General features: G+C 32.9%; 1 protein-coding gene across 1 annotated transcript; it reads left to right on the top strand.

Moving 5' to 3' along the window:
- Positions 1-2705: 2705 nt before the first annotated feature.
- On the top strand, positions 2706-23060 carry LOC113393521 (cadherin-23). Its single transcript, XM_026630458.2, has 24 exons — positions 2706-2867; positions 8413-8623; positions 8949-9092; positions 9195-9343; positions 10028-10156; positions 10349-10567; positions 11048-11260; positions 11484-12308; positions 12529-12724; positions 12835-13138; positions 13509-14391; positions 14589-14774; positions 15227-15401; positions 15530-15649; positions 16038-16258; positions 17280-17406; positions 17704-17879; positions 18222-18342; positions 18472-18638; positions 18911-19221; positions 19371-19431; positions 19714-19874; positions 19995-20248; positions 21574-23060. The coding sequence occupies exons 2-24, from the start codon at positions 8413-8415 to the stop codon at positions 21669-21671; spliced, it is 5451 nt and encodes a 1816-aa protein (XP_026486243.2). The 5' UTR covers positions 2706-2867; the 3' UTR covers positions 21672-23060.
- Positions 23061-24531: the final 1471 nt, after the last annotated feature.

The following is a 24531-nucleotide window of genomic DNA, read 5'->3' as shown; positions in this document are numbered from 1 at the left end:
AAAAATAAAGAGAGAAAAATATTGTGACGTAATAAATTGAAAATTATATTTAATTTTTGTACACAAAATATTATATATGTGAAGTAGTTTGCGGCAAGAAAGAAAAACGAGTATGACGTCGTGCCTGAAGAAGATAAAGATAGAAGCTAGAAGATGGAAGCAGCTCACTTTAGATCCAGACATAAAGAAATGTCTGACTCGATCCTCAGACATGAGGATTACTACTATCATCCTGTTTCTGTCCTATCTGAGGTCCTGGAATCAAACCCCATGTCGGGCCGATAAAATTTTATTAGATTTTTCCATTGAAACTTCTCAGTAGCACACAGTAAAAAAAGTTAAGCTATTACTAGAGATTATAATGCAACGACATCTGGCGGGATATCTTCATATTATGGACACAAACTCTACATTATCATAGGACTTAAGCTATTTCCAGTAAGTTAACAGAGATGGCAGCATAATCGTTTATTATTTGAATATTAGATTTAACGTCATTAACTTACGAATTAATCTATTCATTTTTCTTGTTATCAAATCTAGGAAGAAGAAGTTTTTTTTTCTTTATAACTGTAGCATCGTTTTGAAACATCAATCCACACATGTATTATAGAGGAACTCCTTAATGTTTTACTTATTTTATTAATGAGTTATTGTACATAATTAAGATGCAAGTGTGAACGAATTTTTCTAGTTTGTCTATGTCTAGTTCACAATAAAACATACATTCATTGATTGCAGCAATTGATACTTTGTACCTCTATTTAAAAGATCACGATAAAAGTACCTAGTGATTAGAGAAAGTAACTCCAAGCATATATAAACCCATTCATTCGTTCATACTGATCATTCGCAAAAAAAAAAAAATATAAGTACAACTATCGGCACTTAACTTTTAATAAGCTTAATCAAAAAATATTTGATTTTTCGTTCATCTCTTCAGAAACGTTGCACACGATACGAGTTCTAACTCTGTAGACTTATCGTATGAAAAAGTGGTCTCAAGCATTTTAAAAAGAGTAAACCTAATTTAATAATGAAAAGTGAGACTTTAAGGAGTTTGTCTACTTCACATTAAGAGTGCTTGAATAATGTCAATATTTAACTTCTTTAGCTAGGCGGTACAGGATAAGGAAGCACGTGACATTCAAACAAAAATGATAATATCTTCCTGACCGAATTTGGCCACGGTAGCCATGGGGACCAGCCAACTACGCAGGACACATTGTAGTGCTTGAGTGTGTACACAAACATATGCACTCTAATGATCTGATAGGAATGTAAATCCGACACGACCGGAGTGTTCAGCCGCAGGCCCAACGTCTTTGCGTGCTTTCCGATGCAAGTTAGTATACAAAATTCGATCTTCCAGAATCCAGATTCAATGAAAAGTAGTGAAGGTAAGGCTTTTGAAATCAGGCAGATTGATAAATGGACCACTTGTTAATTGTAACAACCACCCATATACATTGGCATTTTATTAAATTATTAAATATTCCCTGCACCGACAATGCGCCATCATCTTTGGGAACTAAGATGTTGTGTTCTTTGTGGATATTTTTTAAAATATTGGTAAATGGATGAACAAATTTTATGATACCTGGTAAGTAGTCGCCACCACCTATAGATACTAGCGCTGAGAGAATCATTAACTATTCCTTACATCGACAACGCGCCACCATCTTTGGGAACGAAGATGGTTTGTACTTTGTGCCTATTTTCATTTAAATATTTACAAACAGGCGAGCAAAAGGTATGGAATCTGATGGTAAGTGGTCACCAACGCCCACAGAGACTGGCGCTGTAAGAAAAATTAACCATTCCTTACATAGCCAACGCAACACTAACCTTAGGGGTACCTGTAGTTATACTGGCTCATTCACCCTTCAAACCGGAACATGACAGTACTAAATATTGCTATATGGCGGTAGAATATCTGATGACGGGGTGGTACCAATCCATAAACTGGCACACTCATTCTTCAAATCGGTAAGCAACAACACCAAGTATTACTGCGACGCGGCAGAATGTATGATACGTTGATAGTACCTCACCAGCAGACTTGCACGAAACACTGCTGTCTAATTATGTTATTTAACTCTAAATCATAGTGCTAAAAGAAATGCCTAAATTACGCTAATGATAAAAAATTTAGTACCTTATGCCATAAGATAAAGCAAACGCTATTGCTGTGAAGTCGGACAAGTGTGTGCAGTACTCAGGAAGCTTTGTCGAACATTTCATCCGGTTAATTTTAACGTATATGGGAAAAGCGTCAACGTCAACATCGTAAAATATTTAATATACCAGCCCTATTTAATAATAAAAAAGTAACATATATATTTAATATTTCCAAAAAGACGAAACATATATGTAACAAACTTATTCAAAGATCTATCTAGGTATATACAATAATTATTTCGCTCCCATGACCTTATAAATGCAACTATTTCACTCGCCATTATAAACATGACCCAACCATAAGACTATCTCTTTCCAACTATAGTAATATACAATTTCTATCTCAGCTCACATCTTAAGAGAATACCCCGTTACTTTTACCTGTGCAAAAAGGCGCTATCTGCAATGGCTTGAGGAGCACGCGAGAATACATAGTTGTCTCTTTTTGGCTTGTATAGCAAGCGTATATGTGTGAGAGAGTTTAATACACAACAAATTGCGTCTCAAGGACCGGTGGTGCAAGTTTTTGACAGAATGTTATTAACTAAGCGGAGTTGACTTCGATGTTTGTTGGACGAAAGATGGATTGTTTTAAATAATTATTACGTATTTGTTTTATATAATGTGTTTAATTGTTTTTGTGTAAAATGTGATTGTGATATGAGTTTTGTGATATTCGGACAAAGGTACGTATTTGGGTTATAGCAGTAATATGACAGTTAGGTAAAGGTGCGTGTATACGGAACTTTCTTTGCGTAACGTATTGGTTAGTCATCAAGGTTATATTGTAGTATGAGATTTAGTATTGACACGATTAAAATTCCACTTTAGGAGAGAATCCGGCATATAAAATATCAGTATATAATAAATTATATACAAACCTTGAGTTATTCAAAATAAAGACAAAAACATATGTATCAATTATGAGTCTTCCAATTGACACTCATTTCATTTTCTTGATAATATCCAGAGATAAATAAATATGAATACATTTCTATCTTCGTGATTCTTTGTGGTCTTTCATTATTATTTCCTGTATATTTTAATTAGTAAAAACTAGTTAAAAACCACTACTTCGCACGCGTTGAACTCTTTATATCTATATGAGCTCAATTCACTTGCTTGCTTACACCGTATTAGAAGTAGTAGATTATTATTATAAAATATTTTCCTAATTTTAAATAATAATTAATTATAACTCTAATTGTTATTTGGTAACAATTGTATTCAGAACTTTGTGCAATGTGACAACTGTTTATTGTACAAAATTTGAACGAGTAAATTAAAAATAAATCTTGCTAAAAAAATCTTATATCGAGGAACATCCAATTTACACAATTCTCACGGCACCATTGTCTACAGTTCACTGACTTGGAGGCCGTTACGAATGTGTTCATGGTGTACATAAACATAGGTCTGATACAAATTAATAAATTATTAACAATTACAAGAAGTGGAGATTGACTAAGGTAACACAATTTGCTATCTATAAAGATTTTTATTTACTTGAGAAGAAAAGTACGTTATGTTACCCCTGCATATTACCGCTCATAGGCAAAGCATTTTCCAAGCAACCAGTAGTTGACGAACATTACCTTAGATAAAAATGTCAAAATCATTTTTTCAACCAGTTAACCTTTTTATATATTTATACACATATATGCAAATCAAATATATGTTTGATTTGCATATATGTGTATAAGTGTATTAGTTAGTTAGTTAATGGTTGATATATACAAACTCTATTCCAACCACAAGAGGAAAAAGTTAAATAAACAACATTTGACAGCAAATTGACGCGATATCATTGGTTGAGAGCTTGATTAATCTATGATATTTACTATGGATTTGCGAAAAAATGGCGTTTTGAACGTCGACGAAACTGTTATCGCAAATTTGAAGTAAAATTAAGGTGGGTTTAGGTAGTTAAGCGTAATAGTGTTGTATTATATAAAGATATATTAATCATAAACTCTTAGTTACTATTAGAGCACAATATAGCTGATTTATTAGCAAATCGCATTAAATACGTAAATCTATTTTTGTTTATCTTTATTCCTACTTCGATTGGAATAGGCTATAAGTCACTCATCATGATATGTCGTGGGAAAATTAAACGTAATTCGGTATCTACTACGTGAATTTTCGCTGAATATGCGGGTATCCATTATAGGGAAAAATATTACTCTGCGATATGAGTCAGTAAATATTCTATTTTATGCCTAATACAAACCGAGGACAACAAAAATATACTTTTATAGTTATGAGGATGATCCATGTATCTTTAATTTAGCTTGGAGGCTCAACATGTTTTTCCCACACATACAAATGTTTCTTAATGTTTATCTTTGAAGTCAATTATGACATTACATTAATTTCATATGTGAACGTAATATAAACACGAACACTCCCACTGCTTAAAAAAACTCCCATAGTGCTTAAATAGTGTTTTCGCTTACAATTTGATCAAGGTCCACGATTTTTATTTAATAAACTCTAATCTTATAGACGATGATACCAATGTTCGTATCATGAGGCTATTGAGCAATTAAGTGTTATTCTAAATTTAAAAACTGAAATGATTTGTATTCATTTTTAATTTAAGTAAGTCATAGGACCGAATGTTTTACATGATGGTATGACAAATTTCACTTATAGATAGTGAAACTTAGCAGTATAAGGCACTTCATACAAAACTAATGCGCTGCTAATCATAGAGTCTAAGCTATTATATGCCTTAAGCTTGTAACTAAACTATGTTAATACTTCGAAAAAAACATTAACATTTAATAGGGACTGAGCAAAGCTCTGCGACAATTACTAAGTAGTATAGTACCCACCTAGAAAATTTTGCGTAAAGGTCAAAGTACTAAGCATCGGTAAAAAAAATCATGCCTTTTGCGAGTAACCATAAAGGCACATTTTCCATTCGACATAGTTGTTTATAAAAGAAAGAAGATATTTAAGGCTACGTATTTACTTGAAAATTATAGGTACAATAAAATAAAAAAGCCTTTCAAAGATTGTTCCGCGCTGCTGGTTTTTTTAGTTTGTATTTTTATCGAAATATCATATTTTCAAGACGCGATTGCTTTCGGAATATTTTCGGAATAAAAATGTCATTTGACATTTAAATCCATGTTAACATATTTTTTATTATTTATAAGTACATATGTAGGCAGACTGACAAATAAACCACCAGGACGTAAATGGAAACCACCACCCATGGACATTGGTACTGTAAGAAATATTAACCATAGAATACGCCAATGCGTTACCAAACTTGGGAACTAAGATTTTATGTTCCTAGTGCCTGTACACTGGCTCACTCACTCTTAAATCTGGAACAAAAAAATACTAAGTATTGCTGTTTGACCAAAGACTAAGTGATGAATGGGTGGGTGTACACTGTATATAGCTAAGTGGCCTTGCACAACGACCTATCAGTGGGTTTATTGTTTAACAATAATTTGATAAATATTATTATTGTATATAAAAGCGAACTTATTATGAATGTAACATAATGAAATAGCTTAAAATATTTTAGTAGGTTAATTAGGTGTTCATTCAACGTAATTTATTTAAAATTATTTTCTATGTGACTAGACGTTATTGTAGCGTTCTCATTGTGATAGAGCTGTTAGCTTGGATTCTGGATTTGAACATGGATTTTTTAAAGATTTCCTGGAAAATTACATGATTTTGACATGGTATGATTATGATGATAAAATTCTCAAAATAATGAAATAATAAGGATTTATTTTGACTTTTTAAATAATTATTCAACGTTAGGTCAATAATACCGATAATAGAATACAACCATGCCGTTTCGCTTCGAGGTGTGCATGTTGATTGACGCGTTAAAGAAATGTTTCCGTAAGCGGTTGCGACATGCATATTTTTATATTAAAAATCAAATACTACAAATATTTTTGATATTCATTTTTTTTTAATATACAAAAACACAACTGCCCGAAGTATGATTAAATAAATTTATAGTCAGTGTCACTCGGGATACAAAATCCTTTTTGGGCAGTAATTTAAAAATACTATAGAAATTTGACGTCACGTTTTTAATTTATAATAAACTGAACCGAGTGACAAACATAACAAATGAGGAAATATAAGACGTGATGTAAAATGCATACGGAGCAAAACTTAAAAGAACGCAGGTGACACAATCTTATACTCCTATATAAATAACATACCTAGTTATAGCTTAATGGAATTCGCTATGATAGGATTACCAGATGTGAAAATGTGTGTGATTGCATTTACTACAGTAGAGTACAGTGGTAGTCTGTAAATGTCTACCTTTTGGGCTAAGACTAAGGTGAAGGTTTGGAGTTTATTCCATCACTATGGTGCAATACGGTTTGGTGGATACATTTGTGGAAGATTTTCATCGGATAAATAAGAAATCCCTAACGATGTTAACCTATTGCCGCCTCTCAAACACTTCTACCTGAAGCTACTAGGCAATATATTATGTGTTATTTACCAAAAAAGAAAATCCACTGTCCAAATAAAATTACCTATTGTTAAATATACATAGATAAACATAACGATGATAAAAATGTTCGTTACACTGTGCAAGACTTGCAAATAATAGTTCTGCACTTATCTTTAGTAAAATTATATATAGCTAGATAAGATGTATAAGTAACGGACGGAATATATAGGTAAACAATGGTTTCTATGTCGATAAAAAACCACATTGACCACTATGTAACCAAAGAATACTAACTATTACTCCGACGCAATTGAACAAAATGAGTGCAAGATCTGACCGAAACGCCACTCTCTTGATTAGAACTTATTGCAAAACCGCAGCATTTTCCAATAATTAATCGACTGCTCTTAATTTAGGGCCGGTTATATTTAACAGTAAATTAGCAAAATCTAGGCCAGTGTTTCTATAGTTCTATTTACTTGGTTTCAATGAAAGAACGCTACATTATATTATTTAAAAAAACAGAATTTTTTTTTTTAATTTTACATTTCTGATTGCGGGTTGAATAACAGCGGGTTGGTCAGACAGTAATAATGATATCTGGAATAACATTTTAAATCGAATATTGGCTTTGTAACGTTTGGTCAATATGGAGTCTGGATAGTACAGATGTCTATGGGTAATGGATTCCTAAAAAAATTAAAAAGAGGTGCAAAATCATAGATTAACTGAATATTATATTTCTTGGCAAAATTTTGAAGTGAAGTCTACATTTCGAAACGATGAATGGTAGCTTAATATTTGATTAACTTTTAAGAGAAAAATGATTTTAAAATCACCGAGTTTTAAAAAAACTGTCAAATCAATATTAGTAGCAATCAAATAAGAGCATAACGTAATTTTATAAATATTCACATATTACAAAACATTTATTTAATAAATATGTATCTATCTCACGACACTCTTTCTAAAAATAATCATCGTGTTTGACTGTATATTACCAATATTTTAATTTGAATTTGGAATATCTATGGTTTTATCGATTTAATACCATTTAGTAAACAACTTAGGAAGCCAACTTTACATTTAAATTTCCATATGCATCCGAGGGTCCGTTACTTGTGCGACAAATGATGGAATTGTGCCACTTTCAATTCTAGTCAACAAAATACCGGTTATGCGCTATAATGACAAGGCCAAGATGTATGATTTCCTCCGGGTCTATCAAACAATAGCTATTTTAATTGCATTGTAATTACACATTAATAATTCGACAAATTAAATAGTAAGAATAGTTCCGACATTTGTTGATATTTTAGTAACGACTTCTTGACCTGTTTCGGCGACTTTGTTAGCTTGTATTTTCTGTTTTTATATTATTATATATACAGGGTTATTGATAATTGGACGTATTCCCGTTAAGAGGTGATAGGGGTGATTATTTGCGATAATTTTAACCCCCATATACATGGCGGCATAATACGTCGAATTACCAATAACCTTGTATATTTTATACAAAATTATTTAACTATATTACCCGAAAAAAAAAATTAATTAAAAATCCGACTTCTCCGTTTACTATGATTATAGTTGTCTTCGAAAGTACATACTTTTAAATAAATCATAATATATAATATCATTAACAATCTTGTTGTTAATGTGCTGAAATATTTATAGTAAATAATTTTATAATGGACTTATCTATTGTTATTTTAATGTAATTGTATTTACCACAAGTTATATTACAGCTAGTAAATAAGTCATTTTTATTTTTCTAGATGGCTGAAATACTTCTTCAACGACGGAAAGTGGCAGCGGTGCTAATCGAACCAAATCCTTTGATAATATTGTTGATTATTTCTTTGTTACAACTATGTGTGGCTCAAGTTATAAACAGAGCGCCTCATTTTATCCCGCAAACTGGAGATATGTCTAAATTTAGTTTACCTGAGAATACTCCTGTAGGAACACCAGTTTATCACTTAAAAGGTAAATAAATATGTGGTATATGAAAGTAATTTGAATTTTGACTGAATTGAAATTCTGATTGCTTTTTTTTCTAAAACCTGAAAGGTCCGGTCAATAATTAAACTCATAATGCCTTTTAAATTTTTTTTAACAGAAGAATTAATTTTAGGAGTGTATTAAGAAAGTATTCTATAAACAACTTGGCAGGAAGCTTTGAACAGGTTCCCAAATACATATATTCACGATCTCTGTGACTGCTGCGCTGATAATTTGGTCATAAAACTTATGTATTAGTTGTTAATTCCTTTTTTTTGTTTAGACATAACTAATATTTTATTATATTTAGGCATAGATCCAGAAAATGGTCCATTAAGGTATTCCATATCGGGGCAGTACTTTAGTGTGGATTCTGCAACTGGCGTCGTCACATTGGCTAAGTCTTTAGATAGAGAGGAGCAATCAGCTCTAGAAGTCATAATCAGTATTACAGGTTTGAACTTAAAATGTTATATTTACATATTTTAAAGTAAAATTTTATTATTAATACATTTTAATTTCATTCAAATCAAAAAATTAAAATTAAACATTTCAGATGAAGGCATGGAAGACACCGAACCCAACACAGTATCTCTTCGACGCGTCATCCCCGTGAGAGATGTGAACGACAACCCGCCTATATTTCACAACAGGCCCTACATAGTCAATATAAGCGAAGCAACCGCTGTTGGAGCTGAAATCGAGGTGAACTTTTCAACTTACTAATTGCTATGCGTTATTCAAAATAATTTAATAAAATTTCAAAGTAAAATACAAAATCACGAATGGTGCTAAAGTTTGTAGGTGATGTTGATCCCGATTTCCGAAGTTCCTTGTATAAACTTCTTGACATTAAAGAGTTATTCGGTTTTTTGTGTCTAGAGATTCTCAGTAGCAGAATGAAGTTTTAAAGATGGTAGTTTTTAGATGCCTGTAAAGTACGTAAACCGTTGGTATCGTGTCGAACTGACTATTGGAATATGAAATTGAGGGAATAAAGATTGCGCCTATGCTTGTAGACAGACTTGTGCAATTTGTTTCGTTCTGCCAAGTTGGCTATTCTCCATTGTGAATGCCTCCATTATATGAAATCGGTTATGAGAACATCTGTATGCCACTAGTATTCATACGTGGCGTTACTAAAAACGTTGATATATATTTTTTCAAAAACAAGCTTTTATTGATCAAATCAAATTTTGTATAACTTTTTTGTCACCACCACCAAAAATGTGATCAAAATTTCAGCTTAATAGTTTTGGTGGAATTGGTATAATATATATTCAGTTATAAGATTTGACCCACACATTTAAACAGGCGAAGTTTTATAAAATATTGTAATTCGAATGAAAGTACACTAAGAACTCGTGAAAATATTATTTTTATCTACAGGTATCACCGAAAATAACAGTGACGGATCGAGATGAAGGTGAAAATGCAAATATAAAAGTAATATGTTCTGCCAAAGAAAGAGGAAGCGATGCTGAAGCATGTTCCGTCTTCAGAATTGTTACAGATATGGTAAACATTTAAAGTTCATTTGGTACAAATTTCTACAATAAAGGTTGAAATGACAATTTTTTTATGTATATAAAAACTTTGCATGGTTATTAATTCACATATATTTAGGAATCAACAATGATATAAACTAAATAAGAATATCACGTGCTAGGAAAAAATCTGCAGGTTTTAATTCATTCGGTTATTTTAAAGGTGACACCTAATGAATACCAAGTCAGAATCTTCCTAGCGAAACCACTTGACTTTGAAAGTCGATCAGCTTACATAATATCGCTGGAGGCTTCAGACGCATCTGACAAACCTCTTCGAGCTACAGCTAGTGTATCAACAGCTATACGAGATGTGCAGGACCAACCTCCGGGGTTTGTGAATGCGCCATATTCTGCAACAGTTGCTGAAAATACTCCACCTGTAAGTATTGAGAAAATTTAATCTTGTAGATCTTGTAATAATCCAATATTTCATTAATAATAAGCATCCCACACCGTTTATTAAAACTGCATGAAAATACACTTGGCACACTATTACGGATTCTGACATTTTTTAGCTTGTATGTTAATGTCGAACACCCATTAGTGTAAAAGCATAACCTTTGGCAATTAACGAAATCGCTTGACCAAAAATCTGATTAGCTCTTAAGACGCCTAATACTCTATTCCAATCTAAGAAGGAATAAAGATAAACAAACCTTTTATTTTCATATTTCATGCTATTTGCAACAGTTTTGGTATATTAGTCAGTACAAAGAGTTATGAATTAATAAATTGTAATATATTATCAAAAATATTCAGGCTATCTTTTTACTGTGGCATGATTCGAGTAAAGTAGTTGACAAAATTAGTTATTTTAATTATTTTTTCTGTGACATTTGAAAATTTTTTTTTTTTATAGAACACAAGCATAATGGAAATCGTAGCCAAAGACGGGGACACGGCCAACCCACGTCCCGTGTTGCTGACTGTAGAGGGCGACATATTAAACTACTTCAAGCTGGACCCGGAAAGGTCTATTGGAAGAGCCACGCTGGTGACAACGGATGTTCCTATAGATAGAGAGAGCGATGTAGTTGTGCAAAATGGAGGCGTTTATAGTTTTTACGTAAAGGTAAGAAGTTGTTTCATATTATAACTTCAGCAGTAACTTAATTACTACGGAACACAAGTTATATTAAATAAGAACGCTTTTATGGTGTATCTTGTCTTTAGTTTCTATCATTACTAAAATAATTTTAGTTGATTTTCATCTATCAACCATAAATAAGATGAAAATACTACAGTTTCTTATGTAATATTGATAACTAAAATTTTGATTTATTTCAACATTACAGGCAACAGAATTAATTAACAATGAAGTGCCATCCGATTCCACAGTTATTCCTGTGACAATAATAGTGACAGATGTTGACGATCATATACCCCAATTTAATCGAGATGTATTCGACATTTCGATACCTGAAAATATTGAAAATGGAAGTCCAATCCCAGGTCTATCGATATATGTTGAAGATAATGACTTAGGGCACAATAGTAGATATGATTTAAAGTTACGCAATGTTTTTAACTCTGAGGACGTTTTCTCCATTAGTACAGACCACGGTGAAGGAAGAACTCCTATTAGCATAAAAGTAAAGGATTCATCTAAATTGGATTATGATATCGAGGACGAAGATAAACGATTGTTTAATTTCGATATCGTTACCTCAGTAAACAATAAAGAACTTTCATCTGCGAGAATAAATATCAAATTATTGGATGTTAACGATAACGCTCCTGTGTTTGACGAACCACAATATAAATTTAACGTGACCGAAAGTGCTCCAGTTGGTTTTAAAATTGGTGATGTACAAGCAACAGATAAAGATTATGGTATATTTGGAGAAATTGAGTATTCTCTTACTGGATTTGGATCACATTTATTTAAGACTGATAAAAATAGCGGGGGCTTATTTGTAGCAAATATATTGGATTATGAAACACAAAGAAGTTATAGTCTAACCCTGTTTGCAAAAGATGGCGGTGGGAAAGGGACAACTACGAGTATTTTCATTGATGTTCTAGACGCAAATGATAATGCACCTATTTTTGAAGCTTCGGAATATAGTCGTACTATCAGAGATGGTGCTACTACTTTTGAACCACAGCTAGTTGTGCGGGTAAAATTTTTTTTCAAGTTAATTAGAAAACGATCAGTGCTCATGTTGTTAATAAAATAACTTTTTAGTATATTTTATATTAATTGTGTGTATTTTTTATGCCAATGTAAAAAAATACTAGATTATATATAGTTATTATTGTTTAAGTTATTGTCTTCTTGTAGTCAAATATCCTCTATAAATGTTTGGCATAATTATTTACACGAACTCGATATTTTAGGCAACTGATCTAGATGGTCCGACTCAAGGTGGTGGACGAGTACGATATTCCTTGGAGTCAGACAACAGCATCGCACACAAAGGAAAGGTGTTTGCAGTTGATGAAGATACAGGAGAGATCACTATTATGAACAAAGTGGAGACGATGGACACTCCAAGAGGTCAATACGAATTGGTGGTTAGAGCTACTGATTACGGTTAGTTAATGATTAAAATAAAAGTGATTAATTGAACACTACATTTATATAAATATGTTATACTTTTAGCTATATTTCCTATCTTTTGTTTTAATAAAACACGTTTTTAGGAAAACCAACGAAATTTAACGAAACGAAAGTTTATATAAGGGTAGGTGTTCCTGGTAATCAGCGGCCAACATTTAAAGGAAACTATCACAATTACAAATACATAGTCAATCAACGAAATCCAGAAAGCAATGAAGATTTTACATTCGATCTTAATCCGATGAATTATAAAGCTAGTATTAGAGAAGATGCCTCACCTGGACAAAATGTTACTACAGTTGTAGCGAGTGACCCTGATGGCTTGGACGATCTGTTAACATATCATATTGTATCTGGCTCTAAAGATAATTTTGTAATTCATGAGCGGTAAGAACCAAGTATATATATATTTTAAGTAGTTTCGATTAGTGGACGGGCAAAGACGACGGTAACGACTAACTGTCAGATGACGGGCAAAGACGACGGTAACGACTAACTGTCACATCGCCCATCTGACAGTTAGTGGTTACCGTCTTTAAGAAATATTAACATTCCATCCAAAAAAACAATTCTAATATTTGCACTTTGGCGGTAGAATATCTAAAGAGTGGTTGGTTGAATCTTGAACAAAGCCGGACCACCAAGTAAAAAATCATTTCAATGCGTAGTTATGATTTGTTATACTACTTATAATATATTATGTTGACTTTTGCAGCATTTCATGTCATTTTACATTAAAATTTAATATTTTTTACAGGAGTGGCTTGATAACTGTTTCCAATGATTCAATTCTCGATCGAGACGTAAATCCAGACCGCTACGAAATAATAGTTTCTGCGGTAGACAGTGGTATACCAATTCCAGAAACAGCAACAACTACCGTCTTTGTAACCATACTGGATGTTAATGATAAATCTCCAAAATTTAACGTTACTGAATCAACAACATATATATCTGAAAGAACTAGAGTAGATGATGTTGTAACTAAAATTGGTGCTTATGACTCAGATTTAAATGCAAAACTTAAATTTAGTCTCATCGAACCGATAAAAGCATTTTCAAAAGCAGGCGTCCAACTAAAATCGAATTCACCATATGATTACAAAAATATTTTTAAAATTGATGAAGATTCTGGTGAAATATTAGTTAATGGTAAGCTAGATTATAGTCAAATGTCTATAATAATTCTTACTGTAAAAGTAACGGATATCAATGCAGAAATAAATAAAGACAAACAATTTGCTATAATGGAACATACAATATATATACAACCGTATGCAGATAAAAATCCACAGTTTACAAATCCAGGCTGGACTAGCTCTAATCCTGTAATACATCATAAAGTAAAAGAGGATCAACCTATTGGGAGTACCGTCCTTGTACTAATGGCAGAAGATCCAACATCAGGTCATATGGTGTCTAATTTCAAAGTAATAAATTCACAGACTGGTTTATTACAAGTAGATCCTTTGAGCGGGCAAGTGGTTTTGACTAAACACCTAGATTACGAAGAGTTGACCAATCCAAATTTGACCCTTACTGTTCAAGCTACCAGTAACGATGGTAGTAAACATAGCACAGCCAAAATAATAATAGAAGTTGTGAATTTAAATGATAACGCGCCAATGTTTGATAAAGAGGTATAATTTTTATTAGTAACATTTGAATCAGTTTTATTATATATAATACAAAACATGTGATTGATGTAACGATTCATTTTCTATAACCTTAATACTGTTTCTTTTTACTTAAGTTGCTATATTTATGCGTATGCAAAATGTTTAAAATACTGGAGTAAAATAACTTTTTTGTAAACCGTTTATAATTTATATTGCAGCTTTATAAAGTGAGTGTTCTAGAATCAATTAAACACCCAGATCAGATAATAACAGTGAAAGCTGTAGACAACGATGCAGTTTTAACTGAGGAGGATAAAACAAGCGGGTACGCTGATGTACGTTACACACTGAGAGGAGACAATGCCGAACTGCTTACTATTAACAATGTTACGGGAGTAATTAAGGTACAATCAAAATTAAGAAAAAAACATAGTCCTAAATATTGAAAGTACTGCCAGCTAAGATCTTGAAAATCATTTAACCTGATAAATTAGTCTTGTTTTTGGATGATAATCAAACTGCAAGTTTTCAAGTGTGGTATTTAAGTAGAATATTTATTGTATGTATAGTAAAATAATAATATATATTGCAAATACGACCTAGTCTAATAATATGCACAAAAAATGATTTGTAAGAGTATCATTTCTGTTGAATTTGGATCAAATGAAGTTTTACATTGGTACATACGTAGTACTCGTATTCTTCACTAAAAACTTCGGAAATATGATTAATCGATCCATTATTCATATTTCCGAAGTTTTTAGTGAAGAAACAAACAATTTTGCTAAACATTCGAACAAATTAGTACAGTCAAATTAATTTTATAAGCTAGTTAAATTGTAACTTGAATTTTTAGGTAGCCCCAAATAAAACGTTAGATCGTGAACGGCAATCTGTTCTCCGCTTAGAAGTGGAAGCATTCGACACACCTAAAGGTGGGGGTGATCGTCTTAAATCTGTAGCTACACTTCTAATAGACGTGTTAGACGTAGATGACAACACGCCGACCTTTGAGAAGGCTCTATATACAGGTAAATAGAAGCATTCTCTGAACATACATGCTAAAATTTTTATTTTTTAAAAATGTTATTAAGAAAACAAAATACATAATTCATATAAATTAGGTACAGTCGTGAAAATTATAAATTACTTGTTTTAGCTGTTGTACCAGAAAACGTCCCAGTGGGTTTTACAGTTACAAAGTTAACAGCAACTGACCCAGATGAAGGTCTTGGTGGTGAAATTACATACGAATTCCTAGATGAAGGGGAAGCTAATGGTTAGTGATAAAGGTTTTGAAGATTTTTTTTTAATAAATGACGTTATAAATCATATAATATTATACCTAGAAAATTGCATATTATTCAGGATTCGTAGGCACAATGGTCTGTTGGAGTAACTTTAATGAAAACAATTTTTACACGTCATCGTTTCATTCTCATTTTCGACAATCTCTGGTTACATGTTCATCTATTGACTACAAGTACGGGTTTTGCCAAATAATTTTCAAACCGATTGTTCTATTTGACGCCCACTGATATAACATGTAATTCGAAGTTATTTTACTTTGTAAATAATATTATTTCAGATTCGAATATATTAAGACAACAATATATTATGATGACAGCCTACCAGCGTTTTAATATTTAATCGTTATATTTTTAAAGGTTTGTTTGCTATCGATGGAGCCACGGGCGTGGTGAGCACGCATGCCGCACTTACAGGCCGCGGACGTACGGCGCCCTACCGTTTGCTGGCGGCTGCTACGGACGGCGGCGAGCACCAAGCGGTCGCATCGCTGGAGTTGTACGTAGGCGACGTCAGCGCTAACGATGGCGTACCCGCCTTCATCAGACCCACGCCTGGGGAGGAGCTTAGTGTTAGTGAGGTAAGAAAGTATGTCAGCTCGAAGACATAGCTCGAACGCACCTAATAAAAAAATAACCTAAACTAACTCGGATTTATGTATATGTCGGTGATTCGCCAGAATTCTCCCCGGGATTCATGTAGAAATGCAGAAAAACACTTTTTGCATTAATAAATTTAATGGTCTGAATAGTGAATAGTTCTACAATTATCCGAGGAATGCCCGCCTGAACTCACTTTTCTACTAACTAAACTACGACATCCAATTATATATATTATATCAACAACAAGACCATATTTATTTTGTTACAAACATAATAACTATTAATGGCTTATAATAATAAAAAAATAATATAAAATTATTTTTGATCTTAATTAAAAATCTAAATATATTGTAATTAGCTTAATTATTTATCACTATCTATATTAAAAATATACCGGACAAATCAAATTTACATATTTCTTGACAAAAAGAAATCATATTTATATTTCAAAATTATTAAAACAAATTTTATGACAAAAATAGATCAAATTTATATTTCTAAATTATTTAAACAGTATTAGTTAATAATTGCCATAACCAAAACTTCTATTAAATCTTAATTTATTTAATTCCTTACTTATTATAATAAATCTGTCCGGAAATCATAGGCTTAACGCCATAGGTACAAAACAAATGTTAATGACTTGCTTGATACATTCTACATTCCAAAATAAGAAATATAACTTAGTTTTATCTAAGATTGATTCTAAAATATGAATTACAATTTATTATTCTACATTTTACTTACTTTATTGCTAAGAGTAGATAATAATATTTCCTATATTATTAAGTCCCAAATTAGCTGATAGATGTCGCTTTACAGATTATAAGTTTTATTCGATTTGTTACATATATTGATAACAGGTGGCAGCACGGCGAACGCCCATGGATATAGTTTTGTTTTGTTACATACATTGAAACGAGATGGCAGCACGGCCGAGTGCCCATATATACAATACATATTTAATATTAAGTATCTAAATGTCAAACATTTATCCAGAATGCAACAATTGGCACGACGGTGTTTCAAGTGGTTGCGACCGACCCTGACGATCCCACGCAGCCTTCCGGGCAACTTATGTACTCCATACAACCAAGTAATGCTGACGCAAAAATATTTGCTATCGGTGAGTCTGGTATATTTTCTTACATTTTTATATACGTCTAAATAGTCAAATCACTTTTTACTTTATGAACTAATACTTTATGACATATTTGTAAAATATATGATTTACCTGTCAATTTATTATATTAGTAAGAGTTACTGTCCTTTACTTCTACATCAACGTGTAAAAACATTGCAAGTATACATGTATGTAACAAACACTTATAAAATATTTTACAAATATGTCATATAACTTTCAGATTATTTGTAACGCAGAAAATTATAGTAAAATAAGTTTAACCGTCCTATCACTTCCCAGATCCACACACAGGACTAATAACGACACGTCAGACATTAGATCGTGAACGTCAAGCACAGTACACATTAGTTTTGGTGGCAGCAGACGGTGGGCGACCACCTCAACAAACCTCACGCGTAGTGCGTGTGCAGGTCGCTGATGTGGACGATCATCGACCGCGGTTCGCAAGAGCTCTGGTGAGGTTTTGATTATATTTGTCTATTAGGTATAGTAAGTTTTATATTAAAATTTAGATTCTAAAGTCATATATTCAAAGTTTCAATATTGTTCTGATGAGGAATTTGCAATATGATTTTTAAAGTAGATTTTATTTAACAAACCTGCCAGCTATGCATATTTTATTTTATAATCGATGAACTGTTGTATTGTTGTTCAAGTAACATAAATGTGCAAATATTCAAATGGATACGTTGATAATTAGAACTAGGTTAAAATAAGTTTCTTAGATTTCTTTCATCAATCGATAAATATAAGTGAAGCTAAAATAAAGTATATTAAAATAATTTACATTGTTGAAGGACGATCCGCCAGTACTAATAGCTACGAATGAAGAAGTTCCAATTGGAACTGTGATTGGACAGCTTGAAGCCGTTGACGAAGATATTGGCGAGAATGCTGCTATAGATTATACTATAACAGGTAAATTCAATAATAACTGACTGACTGCCGATAAATAATTCCAAACAAATATAATATATTACAATATTATGTGATAAGTCGCAAACATATATAACTTCAACTCATTGTAAATTGAAATATCTCTTACAGCGGGCAATGAGCTTGAATTGATTAAAATACAACGCACTAATGATAGTAAAGCACTTCTAATTGCGGCTGCGAGATTGGACAGGGAGGCTGTTTCAAGACAACTACTTACCGTAAAATGCTTCAAATATGGTACCAAGCCGAGATTGAGTAAATCTTATAATAGATTGGTTAGTATTTAAATTAATAAGGTAATCTTGAAACTGCTTAAATTGAAATTTACTATGCTTATCGTGTTTGTCGTGTTATATTATGTTTATTATAGAAACCTAGACTATAGTAATCCTATTATAAATTTTTCCATCGTATCAGGATTTATTTGATATTTCCGAAATTCTTAATAAATGGTAATTGTAATATATGGCATAATTCTATAATGTTTTTGTATCATCATTACTAAAAGAAAATATACTAAATCAGTTTTGTTATTGTTCCCTTCCAGGATCCGACTGAAATCCAGGTGGTGATCAAGATACTGGATATAGATGATCACCTACCAGAATTCGAAAGCACCAATATGACGATCGGGGTCCGTCTTAACGTACCGGTAGATACCGTCATAGCCACAGTTAAGGCCATAGACAAAGATCCTGATGCACTCCTTATTAATTATAAAATCATAAACATGACTTTTGAGTCGCCTATAAAGTCGAAATCATCGAATAACGTAACTGATGTGATTGTAGTAAATAACGTGACAGGAGAAATTAAGATTATGAAAAATTTGATACATTACGCTGATGGTATATTCAGGTGAGTGAAGTTGGAAGCCTCTCTATAACGTTAAACGGTTATGAGTATTTTTGTGCTCATACGTCATTCGTCGTAATTTTTTACCAGTATATCACCGCTAAAGAAACATATCTTGTAATATTTTGTATAATTTAGTAATGCACTTTCAGATTAATCGTACGAGCTAATAATTCCAACGAAACAGACCGATACAGTGACCTTCAAGCTGAAGTAAGTAATCTAATTAAAAAAAATTATCAGCAGACGTTAATCAAATATATTAATTTGTTTCATTTAAACTGAACTACTAAATATTATTAATTGTTATTATTACTATTAATATTCTACTATTGAGACAAGAATTTAATATCGAGATGAAGTAAATATAACTGAGCTCGAATAAAACTAATAAAGTTTTTTTCAAATGTTCTCAAAATTAATATATATAAAAATATACCAACAATAACGTAGCTTACAATAACAATGCCTTTATATTCCTATACAACCTTCAAGGTCGTAGTGGTGCGTGAGCGCGACTTGTTGAGGCTGGTTGTACCCGACGGACGGTCCCGCCTCGCTTCACTGAAGGAACAAATATCGAAAATTCTTGTACCTCGCAACTTGAAACTGCAACTACACGACGCTCCACATGCAGCTTTCTATGACAACGTTGGGTGAGTTTTTGTGCTCTTTCAATTTAAAATCTAGTATTTCACCGAGGTGTGTCAGAAATCAGGATAAATCATCGTTCAATTCTTATATTAATATATTATAACAATCTGTCAATCGGACAGGCCGTGTTTTCAGTTCCGCAAGACGGACACGGGTGAGGCTCTAACTCCGAAGGCAACACGAGCCGCTATGCGCTCTGCGGGTGACGAGTTACAAGCGGTGCTGCTCGAGCACGGTGTGCGTGGTGTAGCAGGCTGCGGGCCCACGCGCAGCACGCAGCACTCACCAGCACAGCGCGCACTATTGCTTCTAGCTGCTGCATTGCCGCTTGCTGCGCTTACTGCTGTCATAGCGCTCTGCTGTCTGCGCTCCAGAGGTAAAACTAGATATACTGGCACTTGTGGTGTTTTGTGTGTGTATCGGAAGAATTAATTATTTGTTAAATCTACCTTAGTTTTAGTCAAGTTTATTAGTAACATATAAAGTTTACTATGATATATCGATAATAAATAATAATACAAGGTGAACCCATGATGTTTAATTATGTAACGCCTCCTCGAGCGCCGTGTTGATTTATTTATGAGGGATTAGAAAAATATTAAAAGCAATAAAATAGAAGCAATCGCATAGAAATATTCGAGCGTATCAGTTACGGATAGATTAGGTGCCTACAAGCTGCTGCTGTTGCGGATAGTTAGGAAATGGAAGAAAAAGAATAATATGCGGACGCATCATATATTCAGAGGGGATGTTAAGTGAATACTAAAGATGCTCCCATTCGAAAGACTGATTTTAAGCAATACAGCATTAATCCTTATCCAATAAAGTATCTTAAATACATTGTACATTATGGTGCATTGTGCATTATAGAACATTATGGCCCTTTACAGCATGTAATTTAAATGAATATTTTCGACCATATTACAGATTTAAAACGCAGGGACATAGCGGTTTAAATTGTCTAGTGACAGAAAAGCTGTGATCGTTGTATATAAGATATAAATAATTTCTGTAGTATATTTAGTATCAGCATTGCATCCATGCGAAGCCGGGGCGGGTCGCTTGTTAATTATAATTCATGAAATTAAAAAATACATTATGCATGTTCATGAGTGTGCAAATACATCATGTTTAAAAAAGTCGATGATATAACGGTTTTTTTGCGGTTGTAATTAAAGCGCGCACGGCAGCCGGCATCTCTGCTGATACATCGTAATTAGTAAATATTTCTATTGTAATTTCAGTAGTCTAAGATGACAAAATAAAATCACTTTTTATAATAATTCTCCAACAAATATATTTTTCAATAACTTCCAATCATCTCACTATTTCTCGTGACAGATTAATCTTTTTTTTTTAAAAAAAGTATGTATATGTATTTGTGCAAGTATTAAATAGTGTGCCAAATAAAATAGTATTTGTTAAAGTTTAACAAATTATTAAACATCTAATTATAACAATAATTTTATAAGTACATTATTATGTAGCAGTAGGTGTATGTAAAATAAATAGACTCACGACCATATTATGTAATGTGCTTATATATGGTGGAGGTTTTCATCGGGATGCAAGGAATCCCCCCTTCTGTTAAAAGGCCGCGCTCGAGTAAATTACAAATTCCCTCTTGTATTTCCATACTATAATTAATTTTCACGATTTTTTAAAATGTGGTGTTTTAAGTGTTTTAAATGTTGTCTACAGCCAAGAGCCGCATGCGCGCCGCGCTCCACGCCGCGCCTGACGTCCCGCCTGCAAGCCGCGCGCCGCGCCTGCTCGCCGAGCCACTTTACTCCACGTGACAACTCCTACACAACACTTATACATAATATTGTCGTATATATATTGCGTCGTTACTTGCCCACATTTATACATAGATAATTATTTTTATATTCAATGAGCCAATTAAAAAAAAACTTAACTAAGAATTTGCCCATTTTTATTAGTTAAAAATGTATATTGCCGTGGAATATTTACTCGTTTAGATATATTTTCTTAATAATTGATTTAACATGTAATGAAAAAAAAAGAGAATTAAAAAAATATCATTTTATAAAAGTAAATCGAATGGTAACCCAAATTATATGTTGAATTGATATACTGAATGATTTACTCTTTTTCAAATTCTATAAAAAGACTTAATTAAGAATCTGTTCAATTAATTTTGTGTTTCGCATGTTTGAGTTAAGGCGGTATTTACTAAAGCATATTCGCTTAGCGATATTGCCTTGTTTGACTGATTGGGTGTATTCGCAAATATGTATAACAAACACGTCGCATACACGTAACACGTGATAAACGTCATATTGCCAACAGCACTTTAATTATTACACAATTAAAACAAACTAGAATATAAGGAGTACCTATAAACTATGCTACATGCCACAAAAGCTACACAACTGTATAATTCTATAACTTCAAATTATAAATATAGACCAAGTCTTTGAGAATTAATTTTAGTTCTAATGAAAAAATGTGTACCTTTATTAATAAATAGTAAGTTTTTGTTTATATTTAACTACTGAAATCCATTTGGAATACATTTTTATTATTTGAATAAAATGTAATTCATCAATAAATTTTAATGTATGTGTGTGTGCTTAGATTTTAGGCAAACAACTGCGTTATATGAGTAATTGCTGCGAGTTTGTGCCGTTTTCCTTGAACTCCCTGTTTTAGGAATTAACGTAGAGCGATTCTTTAAGAACAAACCCGATCGTAAAGTGTCAGAAAGTGATATGCGACATTGCTTATAATAGTCGTATCACATAGAGGATACACGCATTGAAAACGCATATCACGGTCAATATTTCGAATTACAATTTCACGCGTTAGGTACGAAGTGAGCGCTTGCGGAATAGCGCTGCAGGTGCGACTTATAGGCACATAGGGCTGCCAATCATACTTTATGAATATTAAATATACTTGATTTATAAGGTTACGAATTATACGAAATTATAAGATGTAATATAATAATTTTCATAGATTGTATGTTATTTGCTAAATGACCTTGAAAACGAAACGGTTCGTACAAATGTTTCTACAAATCTGAAGTAAACATATAATTGTGATAATTTAATAAGAGGTTGAGTCTAAGTCACAACAATATGAATATTTTTTTATATTTCCTTAAGGAATTATTGTAAAACTTATCCTTGTATATAGAAAATAAAATATTGCTGTTTTACAAATTGTATTTTTTTCTTTTCAAACTTTCAACACCTAAGATTAATTTAATTCCTTCTACTGTGTTGCCAGTCATGTTTTAAAGGTTCACATAGTTTGATATATCATCTTAATATTAATACGCGAAGCAATAACTTTGTACCCCTTTTTACCCAAAAGACGCGGACGGAGGTGTATGAAAATTGACATTATAAAAGTTTACGTTGAGAAGGAATGCAGAATGCTAATATTTTTAGAAAATATGCATTAGAAATACGTTAAAATAATAAAAATAAAAACTTATACACACTACGATACGTTTAACAGACACGTTTATCTACATAATCTATCTTCTATATATATAAAATAACAAGTCCTGTCCTGTGACTGATTCATCATCGCCGAGCGTAAACTATTAAAGTTAGGGCCTTGAAATTTGGTGAGTAGGATCGTTTTATTGAGTAGACACCCACTAAGAAAGGAGTTTTGGAAAAGCAACCCCTAAGAGGGTGAAATGGGGGTTGAAAGTTTTTATGGAAGTCCGTCATTTTTTAAGTTAGAAACATGAAACTTCATTTTTGAAATACTGATTAATAATGAGTAGATACGTATTTAAGCGTTTCTGGATATTCTAGCCCTAAGGGGTGAAATAGGGGTAGCCATTTCGTATATAGGTTAGTTTTGAAACCCGTCATTTTTTATGTTAGGGAACTGGCGCGCCAACAATGTGACTGAGGAATTTAAGATCTCAATAATTATGCAACGGCGCAAAAATTATGCAGACTAATAGTAAGGGTTCTCTATCGTAATATCAAAGGAATGGATGTACACTGGATGTATGTAAAGAGAAATAGTGTATATGCCACGAATATCTTTGATTCCTCCCACCTCAATAGGCGCCTCAGGGACTAGGGGAGTTCTCCGTACACCGGGAATCCCCCCTAGGAGTTGGAGGCTCGCATAGGCGGGCCGACCGTCAGGGCGTTACGGTACCGTGCGAAAGCGATCCCGTGGCACCCGCCGATGAGACGGAGAGGGTACCGCTGGTTTATTAGTGGGTTTTCCGGTGTACCGCCAACATTTTGGGTACCGGCGAGTCCCACATACCGCCCCACTCTCTAAGCCCAGGCAAGCACCAATGAAATATGTGCTTGAACCCGAAATCATCGGTTAAGATGCATGCATTCAAACCACTGGGCCATCTCGGCAAACGAGCATCAATTAATTAAATTGATTAACATAAAAAAGTATGTTCTAAATTATCATATCTACTTCAAGGACAGCTAATCTAAGTGCGAAAATGAGCAGCGCGACTAGGTTCTGTACAATATTACGAACGAGGTGCTCCACCCGTTGCTAACCGCGTTATAACTACGTTACTGCTGCGCCCCGAGAATTATAGTAGCGTGATATTATATCGTCCTTAACCTTTCTGAATATATTAGTTATGTAACACAAACATATAATTTAAAATAGTACTGGTAGACACTTTATATT

This window comes from Vanessa tameamea, chromosome 6, assembly GCF_037043105.1.
Source record: "Vanessa tameamea isolate UH-Manoa-2023 chromosome 6, ilVanTame1 primary haplotype, whole genome shotgun sequence".
Classification (NCBI taxonomy): domain Eukaryota; kingdom Metazoa; phylum Arthropoda; class Insecta; order Lepidoptera; family Nymphalidae; genus Vanessa; species Vanessa tameamea.
Note: the sequence above shows the minus strand (reverse complement) of the source record. Positions and strands in the feature narration are given on the sequence as shown.

Coding starts and splice junctions, on each gene's coding strand:
- LOC113393521 (XM_026630458.2), top strand. CDS start 8,413: ATGGCTGAAATACTTCTTCAACGACGGAAAGTGGCAGCGGTGCTAATC. Junction 12,309..12,528: donor AACCACAGCTAGTTGTGCGG/GTAAAATTTTTT, acceptor TCGATATTTTAG/GCAACTGATCTAGATGGTCC. Junction 14,392..14,588: donor CGCCAATGTTTGATAAAGAG/GTATAATTTTTA, acceptor TTTATATTGCAG/CTTTATAAAGTGAGTGTTCT.